Source organism: Lagopus muta, chromosome 26 (genome assembly GCF_023343835.1).
Source record: "Lagopus muta isolate bLagMut1 chromosome 26, bLagMut1 primary, whole genome shotgun sequence".
Taxonomy (NCBI): Eukaryota; Metazoa; Chordata; class Aves; order Galliformes; family Phasianidae; genus Lagopus; species Lagopus muta.
The window spans coordinates 1,851,115-1,878,118 of NC_064458.1; the positions used below are offsets into that span (position 1 = coordinate 1,851,115).

The 27,004-nt window shown below is 65.0% G+C and overlaps 4 protein-coding genes across 8 annotated transcripts in view; 1 reads left to right on the forward strand and 3 right to left on the reverse strand.

Moving 5' to 3' along the window:
* The window catches only part of MIDN (midnolin), a 3,314-nt gene extending 1,682 nt beyond the window's left edge, over window positions 1-1,632 (reverse strand). Inside the window, exons 1-3 of the mRNA XM_048927231.1 lie at window positions 1,103-1,632; window positions 373-460; window positions 3-105 (exon numbers count right to left, since the gene is read on the reverse strand). Of these exons, the coding sequence (XP_048783188.1) occupies window positions 3-105; window positions 373-460; window positions 1,103-1,320 (409 nt within the window). The 5' untranslated portion in view covers window positions 1,321-1,632. The remainder of the gene's footprint in view (window positions 1-2; window positions 106-372; window positions 461-1,102) is intronic.
* A 10,738-nt stretch (window positions 1,633-12,370) lies between these two features.
* ATP5F1D (ATP synthase F1 subunit delta) lies at window positions 12,371-14,652 on the reverse strand. Of its 4 annotated transcripts, none has more exons than XR_007373347.1 (6): window positions 14,488-14,652; window positions 14,091-14,244; window positions 13,687-13,775; window positions 13,112-13,239; window positions 12,695-12,773; window positions 12,371-12,584 (listed from the first exon to the last, which is right to left on the reverse strand). XR_007373347.1 is itself a non-coding variant. In XM_048927463.1 (6 exons), exons 1-4 carry the CDS (start codon window positions 14,605-14,607, stop codon window positions 13,117-13,119), a joined length of 486 nt encoding a protein of 161 aa, XP_048783420.1. In that variant the 5' UTR covers window positions 14,608-14,652; the 3' UTR covers window positions 12,371-12,501; window positions 12,734-12,773; window positions 13,112-13,116. The 4 variants fall into 4 exon arrangements, 3 of the variants coding, with proteins under 3 accessions (XP_048783420.1, XP_048783421.1, XP_048783419.1); XM_048927463.1 differs by having other exon boundaries at window positions 12,371-12,501; window positions 12,734-12,773; XM_048927464.1 differs by having other exon boundaries at window positions 12,734-12,773.
* A 305-nt stretch (window positions 14,653-14,957) lies between these two features.
* LOC125684912 (CACN subunit beta associated regulatory protein) lies at window positions 14,958-19,783 on the forward strand. Its single transcript, XM_048927485.1, is given in 13 exon segments — window positions 14,958-15,130; window positions 16,127-16,198; window positions 16,596-16,741; window positions 16,865-16,926; window positions 17,119-17,284; window positions 17,359-17,533; window positions 17,645-17,773; window positions 17,849-17,869; window positions 17,871-18,057; window positions 18,150-18,333; window positions 18,520-18,556; window positions 18,558-19,028; window positions 19,030-19,783. Coding segments are annotated over 12 exon segments (2,283 nt in total). The 5' UTR covers window positions 14,958-15,130; window positions 16,127-16,150; the 3' UTR covers window positions 19,687-19,783.
* Window positions 19,784-20,898: 1,115 nt separating this feature from the next.
* The window catches only part of STK11 (serine/threonine kinase 11), a 34,475-nt gene continuing 28,369 nt past the window's right edge, over window positions 20,899-27,004 (reverse strand). The window contains exons 9-10 of one of the 2 annotated variants that reach the window (XM_048927486.1): window positions 22,165-22,398; window positions 20,899-21,026 (exon numbers count right to left, since the gene is read on the reverse strand). In XM_048927486.1, coding sequence (XP_048783443.1) covers window positions 22,190-22,398 — 209 coding nt within the window. In that variant the 3' untranslated portion in view covers window positions 20,899-21,026; window positions 22,165-22,189. The other variant, XM_048927487.1, reaches the window with a different exon arrangement.

Sequence of the window (27,004 nt, forward strand, 5' to 3'; positions counted from 1 at the left end):
GCAGCCCCTTCCCGTGGAGCTCTTTGTCTCGCAGCTGCTCACCTGAGTTTCAGTTAAGCTTTCCAACGCTTGCATCACCGATTGCTCCGGCCTGGATGCCTGGGACTGAAAAATTACGGAGAGAAAAGAAAAAATAAATAAAATAAGGAAGGGGGGAATGGGGGGGGTTAACATTACAAATGCAGAGAAAGAGGAGGCGGCTGCACGATGACAGTGTCACTTCCACTATTTCTACACAGCCCTGAGAACGCAGCCATGGGAAAGCAGCGCCGTGTGCCAGGGCTGGGGGCTGCAGGCACGTCCTGCATGGGGTGTTTGTCACGGATAGGTGCACGGGGAAGGGGCGGGGGGGGGTCACACGGGGGCACTCACCATCAGGCCGGCCTCTACAGTGGGCACCAGCGTCAGTTTGCTGCCTTCCACCACCCCCAGGTCCTGCAGCTTCCCGGAGCTGAGGCGGCTGCGGGAGAGCAGAGAGGTCAGCGCGGCCCCGGGGGCGGCAGATAACGCTGCTGGGGGGAGGAGGGGGGGGGAAGCAGTGCTACAAAGGCCCCACCGACACCCATAACTCTCCCCCTCCCCCCCCTTAAGTCCAGGATGCCCGCCCCACACAGTGACATCGTGCACTCCGGGGGGGCTCCGCGGCCCTGGAATGGGGCTGTGAGGGGCACCGTGGTCGCCGCGGATAGGAAAGGAGGGGGGGGGTCTGCGCGGCCGCCCCAGCGCGGCCCTTTGTCAGACAAAGGACTCCCCCTCCCCTCCTCTCCCCGCCGCCCCCCCGAGCTGCCGCCCCCGGCTTGAGGTGGAGGAGGAACGGGGATGCGGGGGGGGATGGGGGGTGTGAAAGGAGGAGGAGGGGGGGGGGGGGCGGTGCTGAGGCCGCGCCGCCGAAGTTGAGCGCAGAACAAAGGGCAGCGCCCGGCGCCGCACGGAGCCCCGCGGGCACGGCCGGGCCCCACCGCCCACAGAGCGACCGCGGCGGGGGCAGCGCGGGGCCTCCCGGAGCCCAACCCCCGCCCTCCCCCCCCCCCACCCCTCGGAGGAATTGGGGCCGCGCAGGGGAAGGGGAGGGAGGGAGAGAAGGGGGGGGCCCGCTCCGTACCTGTCTTTGTGCAGCAGCGCCAGGCGCTCCTTGGGCACCTTAAGGCGCTGCGACAGCCGCCGTTTCAGCCCCTCCACCGTCTCGTCCGGAGGAACGGCCACTTCGTACCGCGCCCCGGTGGTGGTGTGGATGCAGAGGTGGACGGGGCGCTCCGCGGGGAGAGGATCGCAGGGGGCGGCCCCGCGGCTGCAGCTCCGAGCGCCGGGCTGCGGCTCCATGCGGCCTGAGAGAGGAGCGATCGGTCGGTCGGTGCGGGACAAAGAGCGGCGGACGCGGGGAGCAGCCAACCGAGCGGTGCGGGTGTGTGTGTGTGTATGCGGGGGGGGGGGGGGGGAACCCTCCGGGGGCCGCGTTCCCCAGCGGAGAATAATTAAAAAAATATAAATCCCAAAAGGAGAAGAATAAATCCCGGCGCGGTTCGGGGCGGTTCGGAGCGGAGCGCTGCGGGAGGATCGCGGTGCAGCGCCCGGGGCCGGACCCGCCGAACCGGCAGCGCCGCGCAGCCCTGCGAGCGCCGGGGGGCGGGGGGCGGGGGCAGCTCCAATGTAGCAACGTCCCGGGGGCGGAGCCTCGCCCTCATTCACTCCGTCTCCTCCGGCCTTCCCGACCAATCCGCGCCCTCGCAACTCTCCGACATCCGCGGGTTTGAGCCAATAGGAGGCACGATCCGGTTCCCCACGTGGCAAGGTGTGGGCGGGGCCGTCCGGATTCCTCCGCCCACGCGGCGTTAGGCCACGCCCCCTCCGCCCCCCGCGCGCCCTCGCGCCGCTCCGCGCGGCCATTCATAATCCGCGGCCGCACAACAAAGGGCCCCGCGCGGGGGGGGGGGCGGCGGCACCGAGCGGCGCCGATGGGGCGAACGGCCCCGAAGGGGGAACGCGGAGCACGGGGAGAAGCTCCCCCCCCAACCCCCACGTCAAGAGCCCCCACCCGGAGCCGCGAGGCCGAGTGACGCGGAGCGGAAAGGGCGGAGGGGGAACGGCACAGCCGCCGCACCCGGTGCCCCTCCCCGCACCGCCCGGTACCGCCGCTGGGAAGGGCTCCTCCCGCCCGCAGCGCCCCGGCCCGGGGGGAGCGGCCACGGCGGCACCGGGGGGGGCCATGAGTCAGCACGGCGCGCGCGCCCTCTGCCGGCCCCGCCGCGCCTGGGAGGGGGGGAACAGCGCCCGGAGCCCCCGCAACGCCGTTCCACTCCGCGGTTCGATGGGGCTGGAGGGAAGAATGCGGGGGGGGGGGGGGGGAACGGAGCGGCGCGGCCCCTCTCGGCGATGAGGGCAAAGCGCTGACAACGGCCCCGCGCCCCGGAGCGGGGCTGCAACGCGATCCTCCCCGGGAACCGCCGCTCACGGGACCACCTCCCCCCCCCCCCCCCAACCCCTCCATGAATAAAACCCACGCATCCGCGCTGAAACCCCTTCGCGAACGGCCCCGCGCCCCTCAGCCCCGCTCCCCGTCCGCCACTCACCGAGCCCGGAGCGCTGCCCCGCGGATCCCGTCGCGATCAGAGCTCGGCTGCCTCCGGCGGCACCGGGGGAATGAACGACGGAAGAAAAAATAATAATAAAGCCCTAAAAGTTCCGGGAGGGCGCGGGCGGAGCGGTGCCCCCGAAGCGCTGCCCCGTGCCGAGCGGTCGGAGCGCAGCCTGACGCGGAACCGCCGGGGAGGTGCCCCAAGTTTTATCCCGCACCGCCCAGGGTGGAGCCTGCCGGGGGCAGGGACCGGCCTGGCCCCGCACCGGCCCCGCCAGCGGCCTCAGCACGGCCGCACCTGCTCCCGGAGGGAGGGAGGGAGAGAGGAAGGGAGGAATGGAGGGAGATGTCCCGGCGGTGCTCCCCCGGCTCCCGGTGCACCGGGAGAGATCGTTCCCTCCTGGGGTCCGGCTCTGTCCTTCGAGGTGGTGCTGTGTGTGGAGGGGGTCCGGTCCCAGCGCTGCCCCCGGTGCCGCCGCAGCTCCGCCTCGCGGGAGGGGGGCCGCCTCCGCCCGGCGTTGGAGAGGGGACGGCCCGAGGTCGGATCGGTGGGAGCCCCTCGAGCGGTCCCGGAGGGGTTGCGGGGCTCGGGGCGGAGGTAGCGCTGGCGTTGCCCTGAAATCCGGACCCGCTCTCCCCCACGGAGAATGGGGCGCGGGTGGGGGGTCGGAGCCGGCAAACCCCCGGGAGCTGGGAGCCGGGACTGCGGGGTTCTGTCTGACCCCGCGCTGCCCCCGCCGGTCTCCCGCTCGCAGACAATGCCCCGCAACGCGCGGAGGGACACAAAGAGGCTGCGGGAGGAGATGGCCGCGCACCCCCGGCCCCTCGAGGCAGCAGAGCGCGGAGACCCGGGGGGATCCCGGTACCCCGCGGCAGTCGGGGCCGTTCTGTGCCGGGTGAGAGCGGGGCCTCTCCGGCAGAGAGAGAGCCTTTGTGGCACAGCCCCGCGTCCCCCGCCCGCCCCGGCCCCGCGGGCTCTCGGGGGGGCGATGAGCTCAGGCTCCGCTGTGCCATTGTCCCCGGGAGAGGGCCGGGCCGGGCCGCGCCATTGTTCTCCCCTGGCCTCTCGGCCGCCCCTCCGGCGATCACAGCGCTGCGTGGGTGAAAAACCCCACGGGGACGCGGCTGTGGGGGTCCACGGAGCCACATCGTCACGGAACGGGGCCTCTCCCGACCCCACGCTTGGGGTCTGCGGGGCCACAAAGGGACGCGGCAACCGAGGGGCAGCGCTCGGTGTTGGCACGGGGTTCGTTGGAGCGCCCGATGCCCCGAGGCAGCGCCTGCCCAACAGCCCCCAGCCCCGCTCTGCTCCCCCATCGCACTCAGCTCCAGGCAGTGCGTGTGGCTGCGGGTTCAGGTGAAGGTATCCGAGGCCTCCAGAGACGGCGCCGGGAGATCCCAGGGCTCCCAGCAGCCCCGATTTTTGTGTGTTTAGTTTATTGGGTTGCCCTGGGAATAAATCGTTAAAGATGACGCTCAGACTCTGGGCAATAATCGCTGTGCTGCATCGGAGGTCTCCAGAGGGAACATTCCCCAAACCCCACACCGGAGCTGCTTGGGGAGAGACGACGCAATGAGCAAACAGGGATGTGAGCCCCACTGCTCTGCAATGCTCCCCACCCCACCCATGAGCTGCAGCAGAGGGGATGTGGGGTCCCAGGGGACACCAGAAGGGCCCATCCCCACCGCAGGGGCTGAGCTGGGGCAGCGCTGGCACCTCCGCATCTCCCAGGAGCCCAAAGCTCCCGGGGTTCTTGGAAGTGCTGTCCCTCGAAGGAAGGGAGTTCCCAGGGCTCCTTCTTTGGGGAAATCCCCCACCAGCCCCAGGCTGCAGCTTTGCTCTTTGCTCTTTTCTCCCTGATCTCTCTCTCCTTTTTCTGTTTTGTTTCAGGTTTTTTTTTGGTATTTTTTTTTTTTCCCCTTTTGGATGGAATTCCTGTCTGATTTTGCAGCTTTGGCAAACGCGGGTTTTATCGCAAGTCTCTGCATTCCCCTCGCAGGTCATGGGATTAGGGCAGAGGCAGAGAGCGAGGGAGGAGGGAAGGAGGGGAGCAGGGGCTGCTGCTGCTGCAGAGCAAAGCAGGGATGGAGCCTGGGGGACCCAAGGGGGACGGGGGCCCTTTTCCCAGCGCCACCATTGAGCCTCCGACCCGGAACGGAGCGGTGCCACCCCTATGGGGTGCAAGGGCCGATGTGGGGCAGGCAGTGCTGAGTTCCAGCAGTGAGTGGGAGCGTTCCCACGGGCACGGGGCCAGCATAGGGCTCACAGACACACCCCAGCAATGCGGTGCAGCCGAACCGCTTCACCCCTGCCCACCCCGACCTCGTGTAGGGGTGGGAGGTGTGGGGTTTGCAGCTGGGTCACGGCTCCCGGAACCCCCCCCCACCCCTCCAGGATGAGCAGCTCAGCCTGAGTCACAGCAATGATGGTGATTCGTGTCACCATGATGTGCTCAGGTGAGCTGGGCGGCGAGGGAGGACCAGCAACCCCTCCTCCCCTCCTTCCCCCAGCTCTGGGCCTGACCCCAAGCAGATTCCCCCCACCCAGTGGGGCTGGGGGTGATGTGGGGTGGGTGAGGTGTCCTCGGGCAGCGCTGTGTGCCGGTGACGCCGAAGGGCTGTAAACACCCAGGTGTGTCCTTAGAAACGCACAATCGGCTCCATGTGTTTCTCGGCCCTTGGGAACGTGTCCTGGTGGCCCCTGACAGCGCGTCCGGGTCTCACTCCCAGGGACACGGAGCTGCTGACATGGCCCAGCCTCACCTCTGGGCTATGGGGCACCCCACAGTGCTCGGCCAGCACCCGGAGGTGATAAATCCCACAGGAGAGCCCTCAGGGAGCAGCCGGCAGTGCCCAAGGCAGGGCTGACCCCCGAGCAGCCACACGGCCTGGCTCTGCCCCAGGAGGGATGGCGAATCCCCCGGATAGAGCAGCCCGGGCAGCCCAGGTGTGGGGCCATACTTGGCCGTGCTGCAGCCCTGCTGCCCGCGCTGAGGCCAGCGCTATTCTGAGCACCCTGAGCTCACGGCCCCTCGGAACGCCGCGCTCCATCCGCGGTGACGCAGGAGAGCGGCTCCATGCCAGCCCTGGCACACGGCCGACCCCAGGCAGCACCACCCCCTCGGCCCCAAGCACTGGGGCTGCCATTTGGCTGCTTCCCTCAGCTGGCATGGGTGCAGCCCTGCTCTGCTCAGCCTCAGTGCTGGAAACGTGGGCTCCCAGCTCTGCGAGGCTGGGGGGGGGGGGGGGGGGGCTGTAGGGTGCCATGGGGTGAGGAGCCCCAGATCCTGACAGCCCCCTTTGCAGCTGTGCAGCGCCCGGTGTTGGGATCTGTCCCCATCCAACACAGCTGTTCCTCAGCCGCTGCCACATGGGTTGGTAGGCCTTAAATCACCGTCTCCAGCAGCCAGACGACACCCAGCCTGGTGGTGGTGGCGCTATTATTATTATCATTATTATTATTATAATTATTGCAAATGCTTAAGCAAGTCGCCAGCCCTGGGCAGGGGAAGAACCTGTGCTTTCGGTCTCCATGGCTGTGTGCTGAGCCCAACTCCTCAGGTGACCCCAGCTCATAGATCAGGGGGGATTTGCCCCCCTGTTGCCCAGCACTCAGTCCTTGTGGGGTCAGCCCAAGCCAGAGTGGGGCATCCCAGTACCAACCCACTGGGGCCCAGCCACCCCAACCTGCCCAGCGCCCCCCACAGAGGGTGGTGACAGTGGGTTCTCATGGTGCACCGTGGGGGGATGAACTCTTCTGCCCCACTTTGGGGTGCAGCATCCTCTGCGCCCGTCCTACAGCCCCACACGTCCCACCCCGCAGCTTCAGCAGGGCTCAGTGCACACATGTGGGGGCCCACGGGGTGGGTGGGGGGGGAAACCTGCAGGCACTGCAACGCATCCCCAGGCACCCACCCTGCTGTGGCTGCACAACACGCGGGCACAGAGCCGGCTATGCGTTGTGATCCTGCGGGCCCCAAATGTGTGCCAAGAGCCGGAGGCAACGCCTGGTGTGGGATGGAGGGAACCCGGGGTGGGGGTGGAGCTCCGTCCCACGGGTGCCCCACGCGCTGACACACAGCAACACTCAGCATGCTGGCATTCCCACCCCTGCGCCTTCCAGTGCCCCGCTTGGAGCCACACCAGGAATGTGGGCAGCTCATCCACAGCCCTGCATCCCCCCCAGCTCTTATCATGAGGGGCCCCACGGCTGCCCCAGCCCAGCCCCCCCACGGCACTGCAGGAACCACCACACTGTGTGCTTCTGGTTGGGGGATGCCAGCATTGCTGCTGTGCCCCGCACCAGATCCCTTGTCTTGGTGTGCTTAGGGCTGCCTCCAGCCATTCCCCAGCTTCCATAGGGATGTGAGGTCACGGCTTTGTTCTGGGAATGAAGGAAGGAAGTCCTGCACTGATCCAGACCCCGCGTGGTGCCGGCACTGCACGGCGAGCATCACCCCAATGATGCATCCCATCTACAGGACTGTGCTGTGCCCATGTCACAGCTCAGGGAACCGAGGCCGACGGGGAAGTGACGTGCAGGCCAGTGAGTCAGTGCAGAGCTGAGAAGAGGTGCAGGAATCCAACCCTGGGCCGGACCCACTGCGCTGCATTCCCCAACGCCGCGACACTGCGGGGCGACGGCTCAGCACAACCCGGCATCACCTGCGGGGAACTGAGGCAGTGCTGGGGAAGTGACTCACACACACCATTGGGCTGTTCCACATGGCTCTGATTAGATAATGGGCGGAAGGATCAGAGGGAGCCCGGCAACCCGCGTTAAACCTTTGTCTCCCTGTAGCGCCCACAGCTCCCAGTGGGGACCTTGGCCCTGAATTGCACTGAGGGCAGTCCAGGCTGCTATGGGCTGTGGGTGGGACACAGCGCTGCCCGGTGTGGGCACTGCCTGCAGGTTGGGTTGGGGGGAGATACGATGTGGCAGCGATGGGTCAGGCTGGGAGATCAAATTGTATGTGTCTCCAGGAGCAGTGCAGCCCTGCAGAGCCCACAGCATCACCCCTCGGTGCAGGACGGGCTTGGGGTCCGAGGAGAACAGCAGGGGATGTTTGGCCCAACAGCCAAACAGAAGCAAAAGAGAAACACAAAGCTGTGCAGGAAACCTCTGCAGAGCGGGGACTGAGAGGCACCCATTGCTGGATGAGCTCAAAGCAGAGAGAGTCAGCTGCTGGATGGGATTGGGGTGGGATGGGATGGATGGGATGGGATGGGATTGGATGGGATGGGATGGGATGGGGTGGGATGGGATGGGATGGGATGGGATTGGATGGGGATGGGGTGGGATGGGATGGGATGGGATGGGATGGGATGGGGTGGGATGGGATGGGATGGGATGGGGTGGGATGGATGGGATGGATGGGATGGGGTGGGATGGGATGGGATGGGATTGGATGGGGATGGGGTGGGATGGGATGGGATGGGATGGGATGGATGGGATGGATGGGATGGGGTGGGATGGGATGGGATGGGATTGGATGGGGATGGGGTGGGATGGGATGGGATGGGGTGGGGTGGGATGGGATGGGATGGGATGGGGTGGGATGGGATGGGATGGGATGGAATGGATGGGATGGGATGGAATGGATGGGATGGGATGGGTTGGGCACCCAAAGGAGCACAGCCACACACATCCCCCCACAGCCTGGCCTTGGGGGGGGGGGCTGTCTCCATGGTGCAGCTGGGAGAGGGGATGTGGCTCACAGCGCTGTTGGGGCACTGGGCTGTGACAGCGCTGTTCAGGAGGCTGCTCAGGATGCCTCATCCCACACCGCTGTGAGCACAGACGGCCCCGCAGCACGAGGGGGGAGCAGACGGGGTCAGGCTGAGCAGCTGCCGGGGACGTGCCCGAAGGGGCTGCGGGTGCACAATGCCCCCATTGAGGTGCTGCAGGGGGGGGCACCCAAGGTGGCAGTGGCAGAAGGGACTCCAGTGTCACGCCAGGCCTCAATCCCCGCTATTTATACCCGGCTCTCCTGCACACAGGCGCCCTTTGAGGCAGCGCGGATGAAAGCACGGCGCGGGGGCATTCCTGAGGGCAGCTCCCAGCCCCCCGACTTCCCCCCCCCCCCCCCCCAATCCGGCCCCTGGCAGGCGCCAAGCCACCAGGAAAGGCCCCACCAGCACCAGCAGCTGCGGCTGCTTCCTCCCCACGAGTGGGGGGTGTGGGGCTGGTTGTGGGGCTGGTTGTTGGGTTGGAGGCAGGTCTAGCTGTGGGGCTGCAGCCTGGCACTCACAGGAACATCCTGGCTTTACCCATGGAGAAGCTCCTGGGGGCAGTGACAACAGGAACCTGGGGGGCTCAGCTCCATCACCGGCCCCGGCCCCACACAGGGGTCCCACCGTGCACACCTGGACCCGGCTGAGCCCCCCCGCATTGCAGCACCCTGTTGGTCGCTGCAGCAACCACTGCCAGCTCCGGGCCTATTTTCTGAACCGGGGCCGCCGTGGGAACCTGGCTGGCCGCCACCTCATTCCGCTCGGGTTCTCTGGGCCGCCTTTGTGGCCGGCATGGAGCCCAGCTGGCAGCCGCTTCCTCCCGGCCCCCCCTTTGCCCTGCGTGGGTCCTGGTCTTGGGCAGGGGATGGTGAAGGAGGGGGGGCTTCACCGGGACACCTGTGACAGTACTGCACATCCCAGCCGAGCCGGTGACCCCTGCGTGTGCCGCAGCGTTGGGTTGGCTCTGCCAAAGCTGTGTGCGCCGGCAGCCACCCCAAGCAAGGGCAGCGTCCCATTGATCCCCTCCACAGAGCACAAAGTGCATCCATCCCCACCCGGGGCTCCCGCACCCATTGCAGTTTTCTCCCTCCATGCCTCCGTTTTCCCCATGGTAACCCCCAGCTGACCCCCCCCCCCCCCCTCTCCCATTGCATGCATCCGGATGGGACTTTCCCTGTGTGCGGGGACAGGGCAGTGTGTGTGGGTGGCAGGCAGGGGAAGAGCATTTTCCAGCGTTGGAAACTGAGAGGAAAACAGACTGCAGGACAGAACGGCGCAGGTTAATCATTACAGCAGTGCTCCCCCCGGAGAAGGAAGTTATGAGGACGTGGCCTTCAGCCACCCAAGGGCAGCATGGCGCAAGGACGCACCACGCTCTGCTGCCCTTCCCACACTGCGGTGCCCTCCGGTGCCACAAGGCTCTGATAAAGGGCAAGGAGCTCTGCCCCTGCCCCACAGAAGCCCCCCAGCCTGGGGCTGCTCCCCCCGGCTGCCCCCAGACTGCAATGTGAGGACAAGCACTGTGGGTTTGGGTTTGGGCAGGGCTGGGGGTGGCTCTGCCCCATGACTCAGTGCCACAGGGGGGGAATCCTGGGGCTGCCGCAGGGTTGGGGTGATTTTTTTTTCCCCTGGAGAGCTCAGACTTTTCCTTTGCATTCAGGATCCGGGTGGGACTGTGGAAACACAGCACAGCTGAGCATGGGGGGGGGGGGGTGGCAATGCTGGGACCTGACGGCAGCGTCCAGCCCCTCCTGGTAAGCGCTCCCCCAGGAGCAGAGGCGCCGGCAGGGACGCGATGCTCCGCTCCCCACCCTCCATCTGGCAGCAGGAGATGTAAAGTCACAGGCAAAAGCACTGGGTGGAAAGGAAGGACGCAGCCCCGCTCACGCAGCTTTCCAGGCAGCCCATCCCTCCAGCACGCATCGCTGCCCGGCGGGGGGGGGGGGGGACCCGAGGCAGGCTGTGCCCAGGCCTTGGCGTGCTGCTGCCGAGCTTCCCTTGGAGCACAGCACCCTGTAGTGCTGCTGCAGGGCCCCAATGCCTGCACCCCCAACACAGCAGGGAAGGGGCTCTCGCCCCACCTGCATAGATGGATGCTGCAGGGATGCCGGGATTCTGGCACTGCGGGCTGCGCTGAGCAGCTGAACCACACATCCCCATGCCAGGATGTGCTGGAGAGGAGAGAAGTGGGGATGATCACCCATGGGATCGCGCTGTGGGGCACACATCCCCAGTTCTGCAGCACCAACCATGGGTTGCAGCACCGTCCTGGGCCTGGAGAGGACCCCCGGTGCTGCCTGCAGCCTCAGCCCCTCTCCTGGCATCAAGTTGGGCAACGGGGGAGGGAGGATGAGGTGGGGAGGGCAGGCAGAGCCCCCTGCCCACAGCACCGGGGCTGAACCCCCCTGCACAGAACAAGCGGGCACAGAGGGACGCAGCCCCCCATCCCCACCACCCCAGATGTGGGGCTGAACTCCCCCCCCCAACTACATGTCCCAGCAGGCAGCACGCATCACCAGGCCCCCCCCCCCCCCCCAACTCCCCCCTTCCCCGTTCCAATGGAGCCGGCGGCAGGCAGTGGGAAGAGCTGATGCGAGGATGCTGACGGAGACACTTTTTTTTCCCATCCTAAAAATAGCAGCCGGCCGTTCCCGGCTTCCCGGCCTCGCCAACGCTCCTCCATCCGATGACAAAACGCAGCCACCTTCCGTCGGAAAGAAAACGGCCGCGTGTGCCGAGGGAGGGCAGAGCGCAATGCAAATAGCAGCCGGCACCGAGGGCAGCGCGGCCGCCCGGCCCCCGTTATTCCCGAGACGTTTTAATGAGAGCTCATTCCGGCTTTGAGGCTTTCGCTCACGCACAGAGCCGACGTGTGACCTTCAGGAGAAAAAGGAAAAGGGAGAAAAGAGGGAAAGGGGAAAGAAAGGCGCGGGAGCGGCTCGGAAAATGGGACCGGGTTGATCCTCAAATAGGCTCAGCGTCAGGACTGGGAGGCTTTTAATAAGCTCCTGAGCGAGAAATTTAACACCGCAGGCACTATTTTTGATCACTTGTCGGGGGGGGGGGGGGGGGGGAGAGAGAGGAGGGGGAGGAGGTGGCGGTGAGGAGGCAGCAGAGATTACATCCTGGGTGGCAGCGCCGAAAATAACCGAGTGCTGCTGTGTGCGCTGCAGGCATGGAGGGATGAGGGGGTGGGAGCGGGGGGGGGGGGGGCTGCTGTGTGCCGTGGGGACAGCGGACCCTCAGACTGCCCCCCCCCCCCCATGCTCTGTGCAGCAGAGGGAGCCTGAAATCCCCGCTGGAGGTGTGGGGAGGACGGCAGTGAGCTCACAGCCTCACAGCAGATGGTGCCGTTGGCAAAACGCGTCCTTAAGGCGTCTGGGGTGGGGATTGGGCCCTTCGCTGAGCCGTGCTGTGCCAGGAAGCAGCTCCTGCCCAACACAGGGGACACCGGGGCCGCCCTGGTGAGGGGGCACCGGCACCAGCACAGCCCCAAAGTGAGGGCAGCTATGGTGGAGCACCACCAAGCACCCCCCGCACCGCACCGACTGAAGAGAGGCTCCCACCACCCACAGCAGCTGCTTCCCTCTCGCACCGAGCCTGTCTCCATGGAGCAGAGGGAGATTTCCCCCTGCTCTGCATGCCACACACGCAGGGGAAGTGGTGACAGCCCATAGCAGCAGGGAGAAGGGTCAGAGCTGGGCAGCTGCTGTCCAGCTGCAGGAAGGACTGTGCAGAAACAACAGGCCCGGTGTGGCTCCTGCAGCAATGGAGTCTGGAGGCTGAGCAAAGCTGGGGGAGGGCGGGGGGAGCTGGGACAGGAAGCCTCCAGTATGGACCTGCGCTGCCCTGCAGATTCCTCCTCCTGTGCTGCCACAATCCTGGTGAATTACTAGAGGCAGGGAGGACAGAGCCATCAAATCTGCCTGCTGAGCCTGGGGTGAACCTCCCCCAGGAACCCCCAGCAGCACCCGAGAACAGACCTGGAGGTCACACTGCACCCTGCAGACCCTGCCCCACTCCCAGCTGTGTGTGCTGCCTCGGAAGAAGGTGACACGCCACAAGACAGGACTGCATTTCCTTTTAATTGATCAGAGCAGTTTCTCCGCCTCCATTTGTCCCACACCATCTGTACAAACGGGGAAGCCAGAACAAGTAGGACAGCCTGGGGTTTTTCTAGAGCGTCAGTGGGATTCCTGCAACACACAGAGGCGGAGTCGGTGTGAACGCAGGGTGGGCTCAGCAGAGCAGTGGATCCTGATCTGAGGGCTCAGCCTTGCTGCAAGGAAACGAGAACCACTGGGTGCCCCCTCAAAACCTGACCTCAAGGGCCAAAGGGCGGCGAGACCAGAGATCAGGAGATAGCAGAGGAGCGCTGCCCTGCCGTACCTGCTCCGGGGAGAGGCCAGCTGAGCCGCAGTGACTCACCTGCCAGGCACAGCACAGCGCTGCACAGAGAGCCTCCCAACTGCCAACACGTGGGAAGAAAAGGGATGAGGCACGGTCTTAGCAGGGCACAGAGAAAATGGGCCACGAGGTAAGCAGCCTCGCCTCACCTCCCCCGAGACAGAAGCTGTTTGTTTGCAGTGGAAGGGAGTGTTCACAGAGCAGAGGCCGCACCGCTCCCTGCGGGGCCCCAGGAATGCAGCCTGCTCCATGGCCAGCCCCGGGCTGCCCGTCCCAGCGGGGCCCCACTCGTGACCGTGGGCTGTGCCTGGCCCGGCCCCGGGCTGCCAATGCTGCGGCTGCCACCTAGCGGCCCCGGGACGGCCCTGTGCTCGCCGGTTGGGATGCGGGGATGCTTACCCCTGTTACTCCAAGGCTTTGACGAGAGCCTCGTTGGCTTCCACTTTAATCTGGGCTTCGGCTTTAGCAGCTTCGTCGGAGGCTGCAGCCATCTCTGAAACGGCCTTCTCCAGGTTTGATTTTGCAGTCTGAACGTGAGAGCACAAGAAACGGGTCACTGAGAGACCAGAGCAGGACACGGGGCCTCAATCTCCCCCTCTCCTCCACTGCAGTCAGCCCCACGCAGGCTGTGTGTTCACATGCTGGGCTGCCCCGCTGCAGGCAGGCCCTGCTGTGGGAATGCTGCTCCTGGGGGTGAAGAAGGGTGGGGAGGGGCAGGACCACATCTATCCAAGGGCAGGGATGGAGCCTGGGGAAGGGGAAGTGACCACAGGGCTTCCTCTCTATGCAGTTGTCGGGGAGGAGCAGCCTTTGATCCCAAGCAGTGGGTGATGATGAGGAGTCGGGTCCTGGCAGATGCTGTGCAGCCACAGGAAGGCCCCGAGACAGCAACCCCACACAGAGGAGTGGGGCACAGAGCCCTCCATGCAGGAGCCTGGCTGTCAGGCCGGCCCAAGCTGCTGTGCAGTACTTACAGCCAGATCCAGCATGTCCATCGTCACCGCCTCCTCCGCCAGCACCTGCACCGTGGAGTCTGCATTGACCGTGACGGAGCCGCTGCTCACTGTGAGGAATGGCAGCGGGTCAGGCACTGCTGTGGGGGTCAGCATGGGAGCCTGATGGCTCCTCAGACAAAACCAGCCCTCAAACTTCACCCATAACACGAACCACAGCATCCTTCAGCCTTGCAGCAAACAAAGCAAAGGTGCAGCACAGGAACATCTGTACAAAACCTCATCCCCAAACACAGCCCCACGGCGCATCCCTTCTCCCACAGGGAATCCAGCACTCAGCAGGGAGGGCAGCAGAGCTGACCCCATGGCTGAGCTCCACCCGAGGGGCCCGGGGATGCCCTCCCCATTCCGCCCTCCCCTCGCACCGAAGTATTTGGTGGCCGTGCCGTCCTCTCCGTACACCGTCACCACTCCTGGCTTCAGGACCTGCAGCGTGGGGACGTGGGAGGCCAGGATGCCGAAGGAGCCGGTCAGGGTGGGCACGTCCACCTGCTTCACGTTGGCACCGTTGTAGAACACCTATGGGGGGGAGGGGGGTGAGCAGCCGCGGGGCGGCGCGAGCAGCACGGGGTCATTGAATGGGGGCGGGGGGGGGAATGGAAGGTCACAGCACGGAGGGGCTCATGGGGTCACGGAGGGGTTCGGGTCGGAAGGGAACAGCGGAACACCGGGCTGGGAAAAGGGCGCGGAGAGACCTCGGTGCGGCCACGCCGGTGGCAGCGGAGCCGCACGGTGCCGTCCCACAAGGCGGACGGCTCGTACCTGCGTGGGGGAGGCGAAGGTGAAGGCCATGGCCGCGGGCCCGGCCGCAGCATCGGCGTAGGAGCGGGCGCGGGGCGGCGGCAGCGCCGCGAGGCGGAGGAGCTGGCGGGCGCGGATCATGGCGGGCGGCGGCGGCGAAGGGCGAGCGGACGGAGGGCGGCGGGACTACAGATCCCGGCGTGCATTGCGCCAAGGACTACGTGGCCCGAGGGGCAGCGCGCGGCGCCGGAAGTGACGTCATCCCGGCCGCGAGGGAGCCTGGGAACCGTAGTTTCGCGCCCCGCCCGGTTGTTTACCCGCTGTGTTTACTGTAGGGTCGGCTCCGTGCCCGGCCCGGGCTGCGGGTGGGGGCGGCGCTGCGGGGCGGGCGGGGGCGGCGCGGAGCTCGGGGCCGGGTGAGAGCGGGGCTGCGGGACGGGCAGGGCCGGTGGGGGGCGCGGCCATGCGGGGTCGGGGTGCGGGCGGCGCCGGGGTGCGGGCCGGTCCGGTGCGGGCGGCCCCGGTGCAGGCGGGCTCGGGGCAGCCCCGTCCCCACGTGACGCCCGCACCGCGCGGGGGCGGCTCCGGTTCATTCATAAATCCCGGGGCCGCCCGAACCGCACCGAACGCAGCGGCGGCGATGGAGCCCCGGCCCCGGCTGTAGGTGAGTGCCTCGCTCCCGCCGCTATCGCGACAGAGCCTATCGCGACAGCCGGAGCCGGCTCGACCGGCGGGAGCCCGCCCTGCACTGCTGCGCTCGGAGACGCCGGGGGCTCCGGGGCTGCTGTCACCGGCGCCGCGCGCATCCCTCCCGCATCGCTTCCCGCATCCCGGCTCCCTCCCTGCCCCGCAGCCCCCGCTCCCCGCCCGCTGTCCGGGCAGATCCGCCCGCCGGGCCCGGACCCTGCTTGGGGGGGGGTGGGGGGGGCACCACGAGGGCGGCTCAGGGACCGTCCCCGGGCACAGACAATGGCCGCGCTGTTCCCGCCGGGTCGCCATGGAGACGGAATTCCTCCATCATCGGCGATCGGCGGCGGCGTTCCCCTCTCGCCCTGGGCAGGGGGTCCCCGCGGTGCCCCCCCCCGAGGTGCCCCCCCTCCGCTGGGGGCTGCCCGGGGCCGAGCGGGATCGGGGCTCTCCCCGCCCCCCGGTGCCCATCGGGGCCGGATCGCTCCCTCCTCCCCCCCCCTTTGCCGCCAACCCCTCCCCGCTCCATTCACATTTTTCCCTGACCCCATTTCGGGCTCTTTGCCGCGCCCCCCCCCCTCCCTCCCCCGTCCGCAGCGCAGCCCCCGGGTGAGGAACGCACGGACGGGGGCGGCGGACACGCGGTCCCCGGTGGGGCTCAGCGCCGTTCCGAGGGCTGCGGGGTCCGCACCGCCGCAGGGCCGGCACCCGCTCGTTCTCCGTCCATCCGGCCCCGCTGACTCAGGCGCTGTCACAGCGCTCGGGGCACCCAGCGCCCCCCGGCCCCACCCCCGCCCCTCCCTCCCGTTCCAGCCCCGACCACACCCTCCTCCATCCCTTATCCCGGCCCTCCCCTCGGTCCCTCCCTCAGCTCCGCGGTGCCGGGCCGGGCAGGGCCGGGCAGGACCCCCCCCCTCCCGGTACCACCGCCCCCGGCCCCACCCCGCTCCCCCTTTGTCTCACGCCGGCCCAGGACGAACCCGGCTTGGATCGGACCATGAACGATGACCCGACCCCGTGGGACAACGCGACGGAGAGCAGCACGGTGAGCAGCCCCGGGGATGGGGTGGGAGTCCAGGACGCGGCTGTAGCGCCGGGTACCGGGATGGACACGGCAGCATCCTCCCCTCTGCCATCGCCCAGCTGGCGGCCCCTCCCCTGCCCCGCTCAGCCGCTGCGGACACGCAGAGCTGTAGGGCTGAGCGCGGGGGTCCCGTCCCCGTTCTTTCTGGGTGCGCTGCTCAGCCCCCCCCCCCCCCTCCCCAGGCTGCGGTTGCCGTGGTGAAGGCAGCAGCAGGCCCGGGGGCGGCGGGGGAGCGCACGTCTCGGGGGAGCAGCACGGCAGCAGCCTCTGGAGGAGCCCCCCTTCCCCCCCCTCCCCTCCCCAGAAAAAAGTACGCATCCCCCCTGCACAGCATCTCACCCCTCCCTGCCCTGCGCAGGCGCTGCCCGGCGAGGTGTCCCCCCAGGATGGCTACGTGCTGCTGCTCGCCCTGCTCTCCATCTTCATCGGGGGAACGCTGGTGCTGCTCTCAGGGATCCTGATCATCTGTCGCCGCTGCTGCGAGGCCGACCGCCGCCACTCCAGGTGGGTGGGATGGGCCACGTTGTGTCCCCAAGGCCGGTGGCACCTCGTGGCCACGGCACCCATTGTGGTGCTGCTACGGTTCGTTCTGGCACGGGGCAGCTCTGACCGCTGGTCCCTCCGCAGAGCCAGCGATGACCCTGAGAAAACCACCACGACGTACCTGGATGACTCGCAGCAGGCCCAGGGTGAGCAGTGGGGATCAGTGCCCCCCCACCTGTGATGCTGCTTCCGGGGGGGGTGGCAAAGCGGGTCCTGGGCTGTCCCCTATTCACTGTGAGTCCCAGCCGCCGGCAAGCAGCGGTGCAGTGAGTTCATGCAGCCTCAGCTGTGCCGCCATGGGGGGGCTGTTGGCTGAGCCCTCCCTTTCCTCTCCATAGATATCACTATCAAAGTGGAGGACCCCGAGTGCCTGTCGGCCTCCAGTTACCGCGATGCAGAGAGCGAGCGGTTCCTGTCCTCCAGCTCCTCCAGCGCACGCCGCGTCTCCTTCAACGAGGCCGCGCTGTATGAGCAGGGCAAGAAGACCCAGGAGAAGGGGAGGAGGTGAGGGCTGGGGGCTCTGGCGGGGGAGAAGCTGTAGGTTGTGGGGCCGCCCCGTGACTCGTTGTGCCCCCCAGGTACACGCTGACAGAGGGGGATTTCCACCACCTGAAGAACGCCCGCCTGACGCACCTCCACCTGCCACCGCCCGCCCTTAAGATCGTCACCATCCATGAGTGCGAGTCCAGCGAGAACAGTCTGGCCATGACCCCCCGCCGGCCCCCTCCCAAACCCGGCCTTGCCATCTTCCAGGTGGGCACCCAGGGAGGGGTGGGCATCGCCTGGATGGGGGCTGAAGGGCGGCATGGGGAGGGGGCTGTGGGCGCAGAGCTCTGTGCAGCCCCTGATGCGTTCTGCCCGCAGCCCCCTGGAGGGGCCGTGCCGCAGCCCAGCCACGCCGTGTGCCCCAGCTCAGCCCTGCCCGGGGACACCTACAACTCCACAGCAGGAGGGAGCCCCGCCACCTCCTCTGACTCTGGGGAGGGCCCTTCGGTGAGTGTGGGGCCGGGGTTGTGCATGGCTGCTCCCAGGGCTGAGCCACCGCTCACGACTCCCCCACACCTTCAGTTCACCGCAGCGCCCCGGAGCGGGGAAGGGGCCAATTGCAGTCAGTGCCAGCCCTGGGGATGCCCCCCCAGCCCCTACGCAGGGTCCGGTGCTGCAGTTCTTCACCCGCCTGCGCCGGCACGCCAGCCTGGATGGGGCCAGCCCCTACTTCAGGATCAAGAAATGGAAACTGGAGAGCACGCAGCGGGCATCCAGCCTGGACACGAGAGGTGGGGGCTGGGGGAGCCGAGTGGGGAGGGGGGGGGGGCTGCGCCCCTCTGCAAGGATGCGACTATTCCCCCCCCACCCTGCACCCCCGCAGGGTCTCCCAAGCGCCGCCAGTTCCAGCGGCAGCGTGCAGCCAGTGAGAGCATGGACCAGGAGGATCGCGACCCCCACCAGACCGACATCATCCAATACATCGCCCACACCGATGACGTCGCCTTCCACCCCGCGGGCGGCCCCTTCCTGCCCTCCCCCAGCAGCCCCCCTCCCTCTCTCGGCAGGTATTTTTCAGTAGATAGAGGGGACTGGGAGGGGGGGGGTGGCCTGTGCATGGCGGGGGGGGGGGCGGTGTTCCACTTTTTGGGGGTGACGGGTTCGTGTGGGCGCCAGGCGGGGCGGTGGGGTCCACATCACAGCTATGAGAGCCGTCCCCACCGTGACCCCGCCGCCCCCCCCCCCAAACCCAGGTTAGAACCGGGCGAGGACAGCCCCAGCGAGGCGGCGGGCCCCGGAGCAGCGCAGCGTCGGCCACGACATCTGGAGCCTTCGGGCCTCGCTGGAGCTGTACGCCGCGTCGGAGCGCAGTAACGACCAGGACTCGGTGCGCAGCGACGGCGCGGACAGCGTCTCATCGGGCGGCGCGGCCCCCTGCCCCTCCTCCTCCCTGGACGAGGCCGAAGGCCCCGAGGAGAAGCTCTGGGCCCGGCCCAAGGCGGAGGATTCGGAACCCGGCACGCGCAAGCTGCTGCAGATGGACAGCGGCTACGCCTCCATCGAGGCGCCGGGCCGGGGGAGCGAGGAGGGGCCGCCCGCGGATCAAACGGCGTCGGAGAAACGGATCTGCTTCACCAGCGCCGGGCGGAAAGGCACCATCTTCGAGAGCTTCGAGGGCCGCGAGCCCGACGAGGAAGAGGAGGAGGAGGACGAGGAGGAGGAGGAGGAGGAAGCGCGGCGCGGCGCGGTGGGCGGGGGGGGTTCCGGTGCGCACCCACAGCCCCCTGGCCTGGTCACCCTACGGGCAGATGCTGGCGGGCCGGGACGCGCCGTCGCCGAGGAGGGATTACAGCATCGACGAGAAGACGGACGCGCTGTTCAACGCCTTCGTGCGGCACGACCCGCAGTTCGACGAATCCCCGCCGCGCGGAAAACATCGCTCCCGCACGCACCTCCGCAAGCAGTGGCAGCACGCCAAGCAGTACAGCGACCCGGGGGTTCGGTACCCCGCGTTGGAACGGCACCGCACCCCTCTGCGTCGCGGGGACAGCGCCAACTCCCCGCTGGACGCCCGATTCCACGGGCCGCTGCCCCGCATCGTCAGCGCCGGGGACGAAGAGGCGGCCGAGGCGGAATCCGGCGCCGCTCCGCTGCCCGAACCCGAGATTCAGGTGATCGTGGAGGAGCCCGGAGAGGAGCACCGGACCGGGCCCGAGCGCGGAGGCGGGGAGGAATGCCTCGGACCGGGGCGGTGCGTGGAGCCGCGTCCCGACGCGGAGCTGCTGGACAAGATAGCGGGAGGCATCGAGGAGCGGCTGTACGGGCATCTGCGGAGGGAGGCGGAGGGGCTGCGGGCGGACACGGAGAGCGCGGTGGCCGTAACTGCCGGCGATGCCCCCCCCGAGCGCAGCCCCGCGTAGGGCGCACGCGGTGCGGATCCGCGCGTTGTGCGGGGGGCTGAGCCGAGCCTCGGCGCGGGGCGGCGTCGCGCCGGCAGGGCGGGGGGCGGCGCGGAGGGGAGCGTTCCGCAGCCGCGGTGGTTCCTACGAGCAATAACGGCGCTGCGCCCGGCGCCGGGAACCGGCATGGAAAAGCGGGGGGCGGCCCCGGGGGGCAGAGCGGCCGTGGGGTGGGGGCCGCCCCCTCCCTCCCTCCCAGCCCTCGCCGTCCTCCTCCCGTCGAGGAAGGCGATGCTTCGGTTCGCACGGCGGGTCGGCTTTGTATGGCGGGATGGGGTTTTGTGGGGCTATTTGCGTTCCCAAGGACGGGGGGGCAAATAAAAAGGACCGAACGGCCCCACATCGGCCCACGGGGGGCGGGGGGCAGCGGTGCCCCCCATTGCATGCGAGCACAGAGGTCGGGCCGCGCCTTCCCCCCTCCGCAGAGCCTCTGCCCGAAGCACCACCTCCAACTCCGCGTTTTTAAATCTATCAATGAAGGAAAAGAAAACCAACCGAAGCAAAACCAAAGGCTGTGAGTGCTGTGAGCGCCGTTCTCACCCTGCCGATCCCACCGTTCCATTCCCCCCCTCCCATCCCCCAACTGCAGAGGAAGGACAGGAGCTCCCTCCCCCCCCCAAGGTGCAGAGGAAGGACAGGAGCCCCACCTCTCGCTTTTCACTTTATTTTTTTTCTTAAAAAAAAAAAAAAAGGAAAAAAAAAACCCCAAAAAAAGAGACGCTGAATGCACCCAATTCCCTTTTCCGAGCCCTTTACAGCATGCAGGTTTAATAGAGTTTTGCTTTGTTGTAATACCTGGGTTGGTTTTTGTTGGTTTTGTTGTTGTTGTTGTTTTCCTCATCTGGTTTATTTTAAACACATCACGATGTGTAGGAATCTCTAAATATACCGCAAATATAAACAAAACAAAACAAAAAGAGAGGAAAATATATAATATATAACAGTAGTCTAAAACATAAAGTGCACGGCAATGGCTTTGCACGACTTCTACGCAGCCAGGGCGAGGGGGAGGGAAAACCCCCCCAGCCCCGCTCATCCCACCCTTCCATCGTGAAATTAAAAAGAGAATCAGTGTCTTGATTGGCAAAGAGTGACGGGGAGGAAGGAAGGCGGATTCCCCCCCCCCAGGTCGGGGTCCTCCATCCCAGGTGGGCTGTGGGGGCTCCCCGCAGCGCTGGGCTCCGGGCACTGTCCATAGCGAGGGGCCGGGGGGGGGGGGCAGGGAGGGTTCCTTGGTGGGGGTCCTCGGTGAGCACAGGCTGCCCCCAGGAGACGCTGAGCGGGGGGAGGACGCTGGGACACTGCAGGAGAATGGAAGAGAGGAGTCAGGATGGCCCGGCACAGCCTGCAGAACCCGAAGGGAAAACGCAGCCCGCGGAGCTCCTTCAAAGCCAGGAGCCACAGCTGCTTTCTGATTTCGGAGGTTTGATGGCACTGAATGGAGGGCAGCGTTGGAAGCAGGCAGCCTCCGGCCTGGCAGCCCCCACCACACATAAACAGGGGCCTCGGCCACTCTGGGAGCCCCCCAAGCAGAGGGCTGAGCCCCGAGCCAAAGGCAGTGAGCAGCCGGGGGGCAGCCAGCAGCTGTGGGGCAGCAGAGCAGCAGCTCCCCGGGGAGCCCTGAGCAGAGGCATCCATCCGCTGGCAGCTCAGTGCCTCCCCACACAGGTGACTCACTCCTATCCATGAATTAAAGATTAAAGCCGAGTGCGGGTCTGACAGCTGCAGGGGGGAGGAATGGGCTTTTATTTCTGGCTTTTTTTCACACCACAAAGCTGGTCGTGATCCAAACAGATAACACAGCCTCAGCCCCACGGAGCGCCGGTGACGAGAGCGAGCGTGAGGCCGGGGGTGGATGAGCACTGAGCATTGACTCATCGCTGCCTCATTTATGAATGAGGGGTGGGAAGGAAGGGATGGAGCTGAGGAGGGAGCCGGAAGAATGAGGGGGGAGCGGAGGGAGCTCAGCATCCCTGAGCATCAGAGAAAAATGTGGGGGGGGGGGGGGTCTGGGCACAGCCGTGGCCACCACAGTCCTGCAGCTGCCCCAGGAGCAGGGGAGACCCCTGGAGCAGGGGAGACCCCCGCAGCCTCCCCTGGAGAGGCCCAGTGCTCTGCTGCAGCCTCCACACATCACAGCTTTGCTCCCTGCCTACAGAAGGGTGGCAACGCTGGGAGCGGAGAGGTGGAGAACGGGGCTCCCGGTGTCAGGGGAGGGGGTGCCTCGGCACAACCACAACGGGGCACAGGGGAAGGGGGTCCTACAGCAGCACGGGGTGGGGAGGGTGAGGACAGAGCAGAGCCACGTGCAGGAGCACTGCAGGCCCCCCATTGGCACGGGGGGGGGGCTGCACCTCCCCACACTGCAGAGCACCAAGCAGAGATGCTGGCAGCACGGAGGGGCTTCGCCCCCCCCGAGCCCCCGGCCCCAAGCCGTACCTGTGCAGAGCGCGGCGCTCCCGGCTCACTGCTGCTTGCACGTGGAGAGCTTGCGGATCTTGCTGCTGGCAGAGCAGGCCTTGCGCGAGGGGTTGGAGGAGGCGCTGGCCCGACGCTCCGCCTTGGATTTGGTGCTCAGCTGCCCCGGCTCCGTCCCGTTCATGCAGACGGCCTTGGGCAGCCCCCGGCCGCGGCTCTGCCCGTTCTGCCCCGCCTCCTCCTCAGGCACCTGTCCTGCAAGGGAACGCAGCGTGAGGCCGTGGCAGCGCTCGCCCCGCTGGAGCGCCTCTGCTCTCTGACACTCGGGACAGAGGAGAAGGAAACTGAAGGTTAAAGGTGAGCAGTTTCACGCTGCTCCAGCCGAAGAAGGGCGTTATCCCGCTGCAGGGACCGGGGCACAGCTGTGTGCCCTGCAATGGATGGGGTCGGTTTGCTCCGCTGGCCCCAGAGCAGCCCTCTCCATCCGCCCAGCTCAGTGCAGTGACTCAGCACCGGGGGCACAGGGCCCCCAAGAGAGGCATCCCAGTGCCTCGCAGCTGATGTGGGCTCCAGTCACATCCCTGTACCTGGGGAGTGACTCTGGGGGGGTCTCTGACCAGGGCAGGAGGGGCACCGCCGCGCTCCCATTGCACTGCAGCTCCATGGGGCTGAAGGAAGGGCTCCTCAGGTCCCCCTGCTCCCCCACACCAGATCCAGCCACGGCAATTTCCTTCCACCAGGAACGTCACGCTCCAGGGCCCTTCAGTTATGACTCAGAGGTTTGAGTGGAAGCGAGAGCTGTAAGATGATTATGTATAATTTTCTTTAGAGGATGCTCCATCCTTTCTCCTCCAAGGCCGAGCGCAGCATCAGCACCACGCACCAGCTCTCACCCCACAGCACGGGGCAGAGGGGGCACTGGGACGGGTTGGGGATCCTCCGTGTATGCTGTGTGCACCCACAGCACGTCCTCCTCCTCCTCCATGGCTGGAAGTCATTCACAAACACAAGGGGACATCGTGTCTGGTCTCTTGGTTCAGAGTCACGTTCAGCACTTACCTCAACCCCAAAAAGCTGCAGGGATCCAAAGGCCCGGCCCAGCACCCATAAGCAGTGCTGGCACAGCCCCACAGTGCCAGCTGGGGGCTGGGTGCCACAGCAGAGACCTCAGCACCCACCCTCAGAGCACAGCTGAGCACTTATCCTTCCCCCCTCCCTTGGCCGGGCTGCTCTGACCAAAGCAATGAACATTTCTGACTGGGGAGGAGGGGGGGGAAAAACATCCCAACAGCTCATTTCTCTTTTGTGCGCCTATCCCCTCCTCCCAGCGAAAAGAACAATCCCAGGGGGCCGTTATGGATGCTGAGGAGGGAGGACGAGCTGCAGGCTAATTTTACCTCCTTCACCGCTGACAGTTGCTGACGTTCAAATTAATGAAAATAACAATTCAGCATAGGATGAAATCTTGGCAACTGCCTGCCCCCGCGGAAGCCGTGGCCAGCGCTGCGTGCGCGAGCAGCCACATCCTACCGACCAGCATCAGCCCAGGGCTAAAAATAAGAGAGAGGGGAGGGCTGAGAGGCGGTGAGCACGCGCATCCCTGCTGCCTCTCACGGCTCTTAATGGCTCCATCCCGTTCATTCAGGCACAGGAAAGGTTCCAAAACAAAAAACAACCGTGGAGATCTTTTGAATCACGGCGTCTGTCAGCTGTACGCAGGGATGCGCGGTGAGAAACGCACCTCCCTGACACCAGGGTTTGTCTTGCAGCCTCTGAGCCACTGCTGTGGGAGGGGACACAAAGCTCAGACCCCCACACGGCTGCCACGAGGGGAGCAGAGCAAAGCAAAGCAAAGCAAAGCAAAGCACAGCACAGCACCCGAACACAAACCCAGCACCGCAGCAGCGAGATGCTCCCAGCCCTGGCAAGCAGCTCTGCAGGGAGGCACGCGCTGCTCTCCCCTCTGCTGAGATGTTTAACACCGATTGAACCAGGGGCACGTCATGTTTAAGGCTCTGCAGAGCTGCATAAATCTTTAAAGAGCCCTTTAAGAATAATGGCACGTTCGCAGAGCCCCTTCTTCCTCTCAACTAAGATTTAATGAGGTTTTCTCTTCCCCTCCCCACCTGAACACCCACTCCTGTGAGTCAGGCACGCTCCTGCGCTGCCTGCCCAGCAGAAAACTGAACTCACCCATCACTTACAAGGGGGTTGGCTTCTTTATTTTTACTTCAATACAGCGTCACTGTTAGAAATGTGACACTGGGATAGAGCTGAGCAACGTCAAAGGATCCTGGGAGAAGCCTTGGGGAAGACTAGTGACAAGGTATTCTCTATGCGAGCTGCCCCTGCTGCACAGAGCTCCTGCTGGGCTCCTCCTCACCCCACTGCTCCCACAGGCAGCCCACACCAGCCCTGTGATCCTTTTGTGATGTTTTGGCCAAGATCTCTTTAAAATAAGGCTGCTAAGCAGCCCTGCAAGCAGCCTTAGGTGACTCGTCTGCAGGAGAAGACTGCACCCTGTGCTTAAATGCTACCCGTGGTTTGGGAACACGAATCCACACGTGTTCACACTGCCAAAGACCCCGTGTGACAGCTGCTCAGAGAGCAGCACCGCAGCATAGAGCCCAGAGAAACCCTCCTCCTGCCACACAGGGATCCCTGGGGCTGCAGCCAGACTGCAGGGTTTGCTGTCCCCCAGGAACCCCCATCAGGGAGCGCCCAGCTCAGCCCATGATCGCTATGGGAGCGGAACACGAAAGTGCTGGACGAGGGCCTGGAGATCAGCTGGTGGAAGATGCTTTCTTTCACTGCATCCCACTGCAAAATAGCTCTTGAAATAACTGGAAGGCTGACATTCATCACCATGCTGCAGTTGAGTGACATAAAACAGCATTCAGCCCACCCAGCCACTGTATAATATGGGAAGTACTGGTCTATGGGGCCACTACTGAGCTTCAGCTCTTTTACCCCCTCTGAAACAGCACAAGCTCCATAGAGAACTTCAAACATCTTCCAGTAATTTGCCTGTCATCTTCTGATGTGACAGCCCTTATTTGGGTTTAAATAGTGCTGTCTGCATGAGGAGCATGTAACAGCTGATGTGACAGTTCCAGAGGTGATCTCCCCCTGTCAGAAGCTCCCAAGCAGGGGAACATCATGGGCACCAGGCTCCTGCACAGCAGGCACTGCTGCACGGTGCACAGCCCCAGCTCCCTGAGCAGGAGGAGCAGCAGGGAGGTGGCACATCAACAACAACGTGCAATGCCCAGCTGCAGGGCTGTGAGGCAGAGACACTCAGCAGCAACCAGAACGCTCACATCTGCCCTGAGCCTGCAGGACATACAATCACTAATTGTGCAAGTCTTCCTAAGTTTCCACTTTTTAATCACCAAGAAGAATACAAACCAAGCAGCAACACAAACTGCTCAGCACTGCAGGAGTCGAAGAGAAACCAAACACTTCAGCTAGAGTGAGAAGAGGCAGGATTCTGTGGGGCAGCTCAGCAGGAGCAGCCTGGGGTGCACGGGCAGAGTAACCGCCTTTAATGTAGGTCAGGTAGAGCTTTCCTTCTCAGCCAGCCTTTGGTTAAAGGCACCAGCCATTAGCTCAGGCCACTGGAAGCCCGAGAGGGCAGTGCTCTGGGCCCTAGGCTAACCTTCACTCCTCTTCCGTGCCTTTTTCCAATGGGAGCACAGCTTCCTCCTGCACACAGCTCGTCATGGCTTCCCAGCGCTCCGCTCTCTCCTCTACGCCCTGCCTCAGCTTCCTCCTCTGCAGCTGGGAATGCACAGGGAAGCAACAGGGCACCGTTAGAGACAGGCACGAGCTTATTTCTCCACGCTGATGCCAAAGCAGTAACACTATCCTGTGGGCTTCTGGCTTCAGCTGCAAGCTGCAACTGATGAGCAGCAAGCCTGGACCTCCAAGGGAGGTTATGGGCAGATGGACCAACTGTACCTCTTTTCCTTTCTGAAGCAGCATCAAGAGGAGGAAAATGTCAAGTTTAAAATATAAAATGGGGCTTTGAGTGATACTGGTTATGGCTTTTTCAAGCCCAGGCATTTTTTCACACCTTGAGCACTTGCACATGGGCTGTTGCTGGCAGGAGCCCTTGCAGAAGGAAGTGGGTCACCTCTGACAACAGAGGCACCTGGCAAGTCCTATTCTGTACTTACAAGGCCCTAGCAACCAAGTGCACGCTTCTGAGAGCCTACCATTAAAAGGATGCCTCCTTCCATGAAGCCCCCATAGGCTAAGAGGGAAGGTCCATCTCTGGTCACACTCTAGTAGAAAAGTCTGTGGGATGTAACAGAGCAAAGGACAGAGCTCTGCAGGTCACCCAGCTGGCAGCAGGACATCATCTCAATTAGAAAAGGTCATAAATTACCCAGTTGTCACCAGTGAATCAGCACTTGGAAACAGATCTGCTTCACTTTGATGTGGCTCCCTTCATCTCAGGAGGCTCCACCTACGACCCACATCCATACCCGTGTGTCTGCACAGCTGAGCAGAGCCCTGCTGGGGCTGGCATACAGGGGTGACACCCAACAAAGCGAGCCTGGCTGGAAGCTGAGCTGTTTCAGCTCCTCTCCCCTCAGAAAGCTCTGCCAGGAGGGGCAATGGGGGTTCTCTCAAAGAAGTTTTGGGTATTTCCAAAGGAGTTCCAGGCACAATGAGGTTTATTGCTATTCAAGGCCTAATGCTTTATTCTTCTGTGCTCAGGCCTCAAGAAGTTTTCACCTCACCAGAAAATGAAGAGAAAAAGCAGGGCCTTCAGGTATGAGAATCCTGCACAGGTAAAATCAGACTGATTGCACTGAGAGAAGCCAACCGAGCTGCCATTAAGGAAGAAACCAAA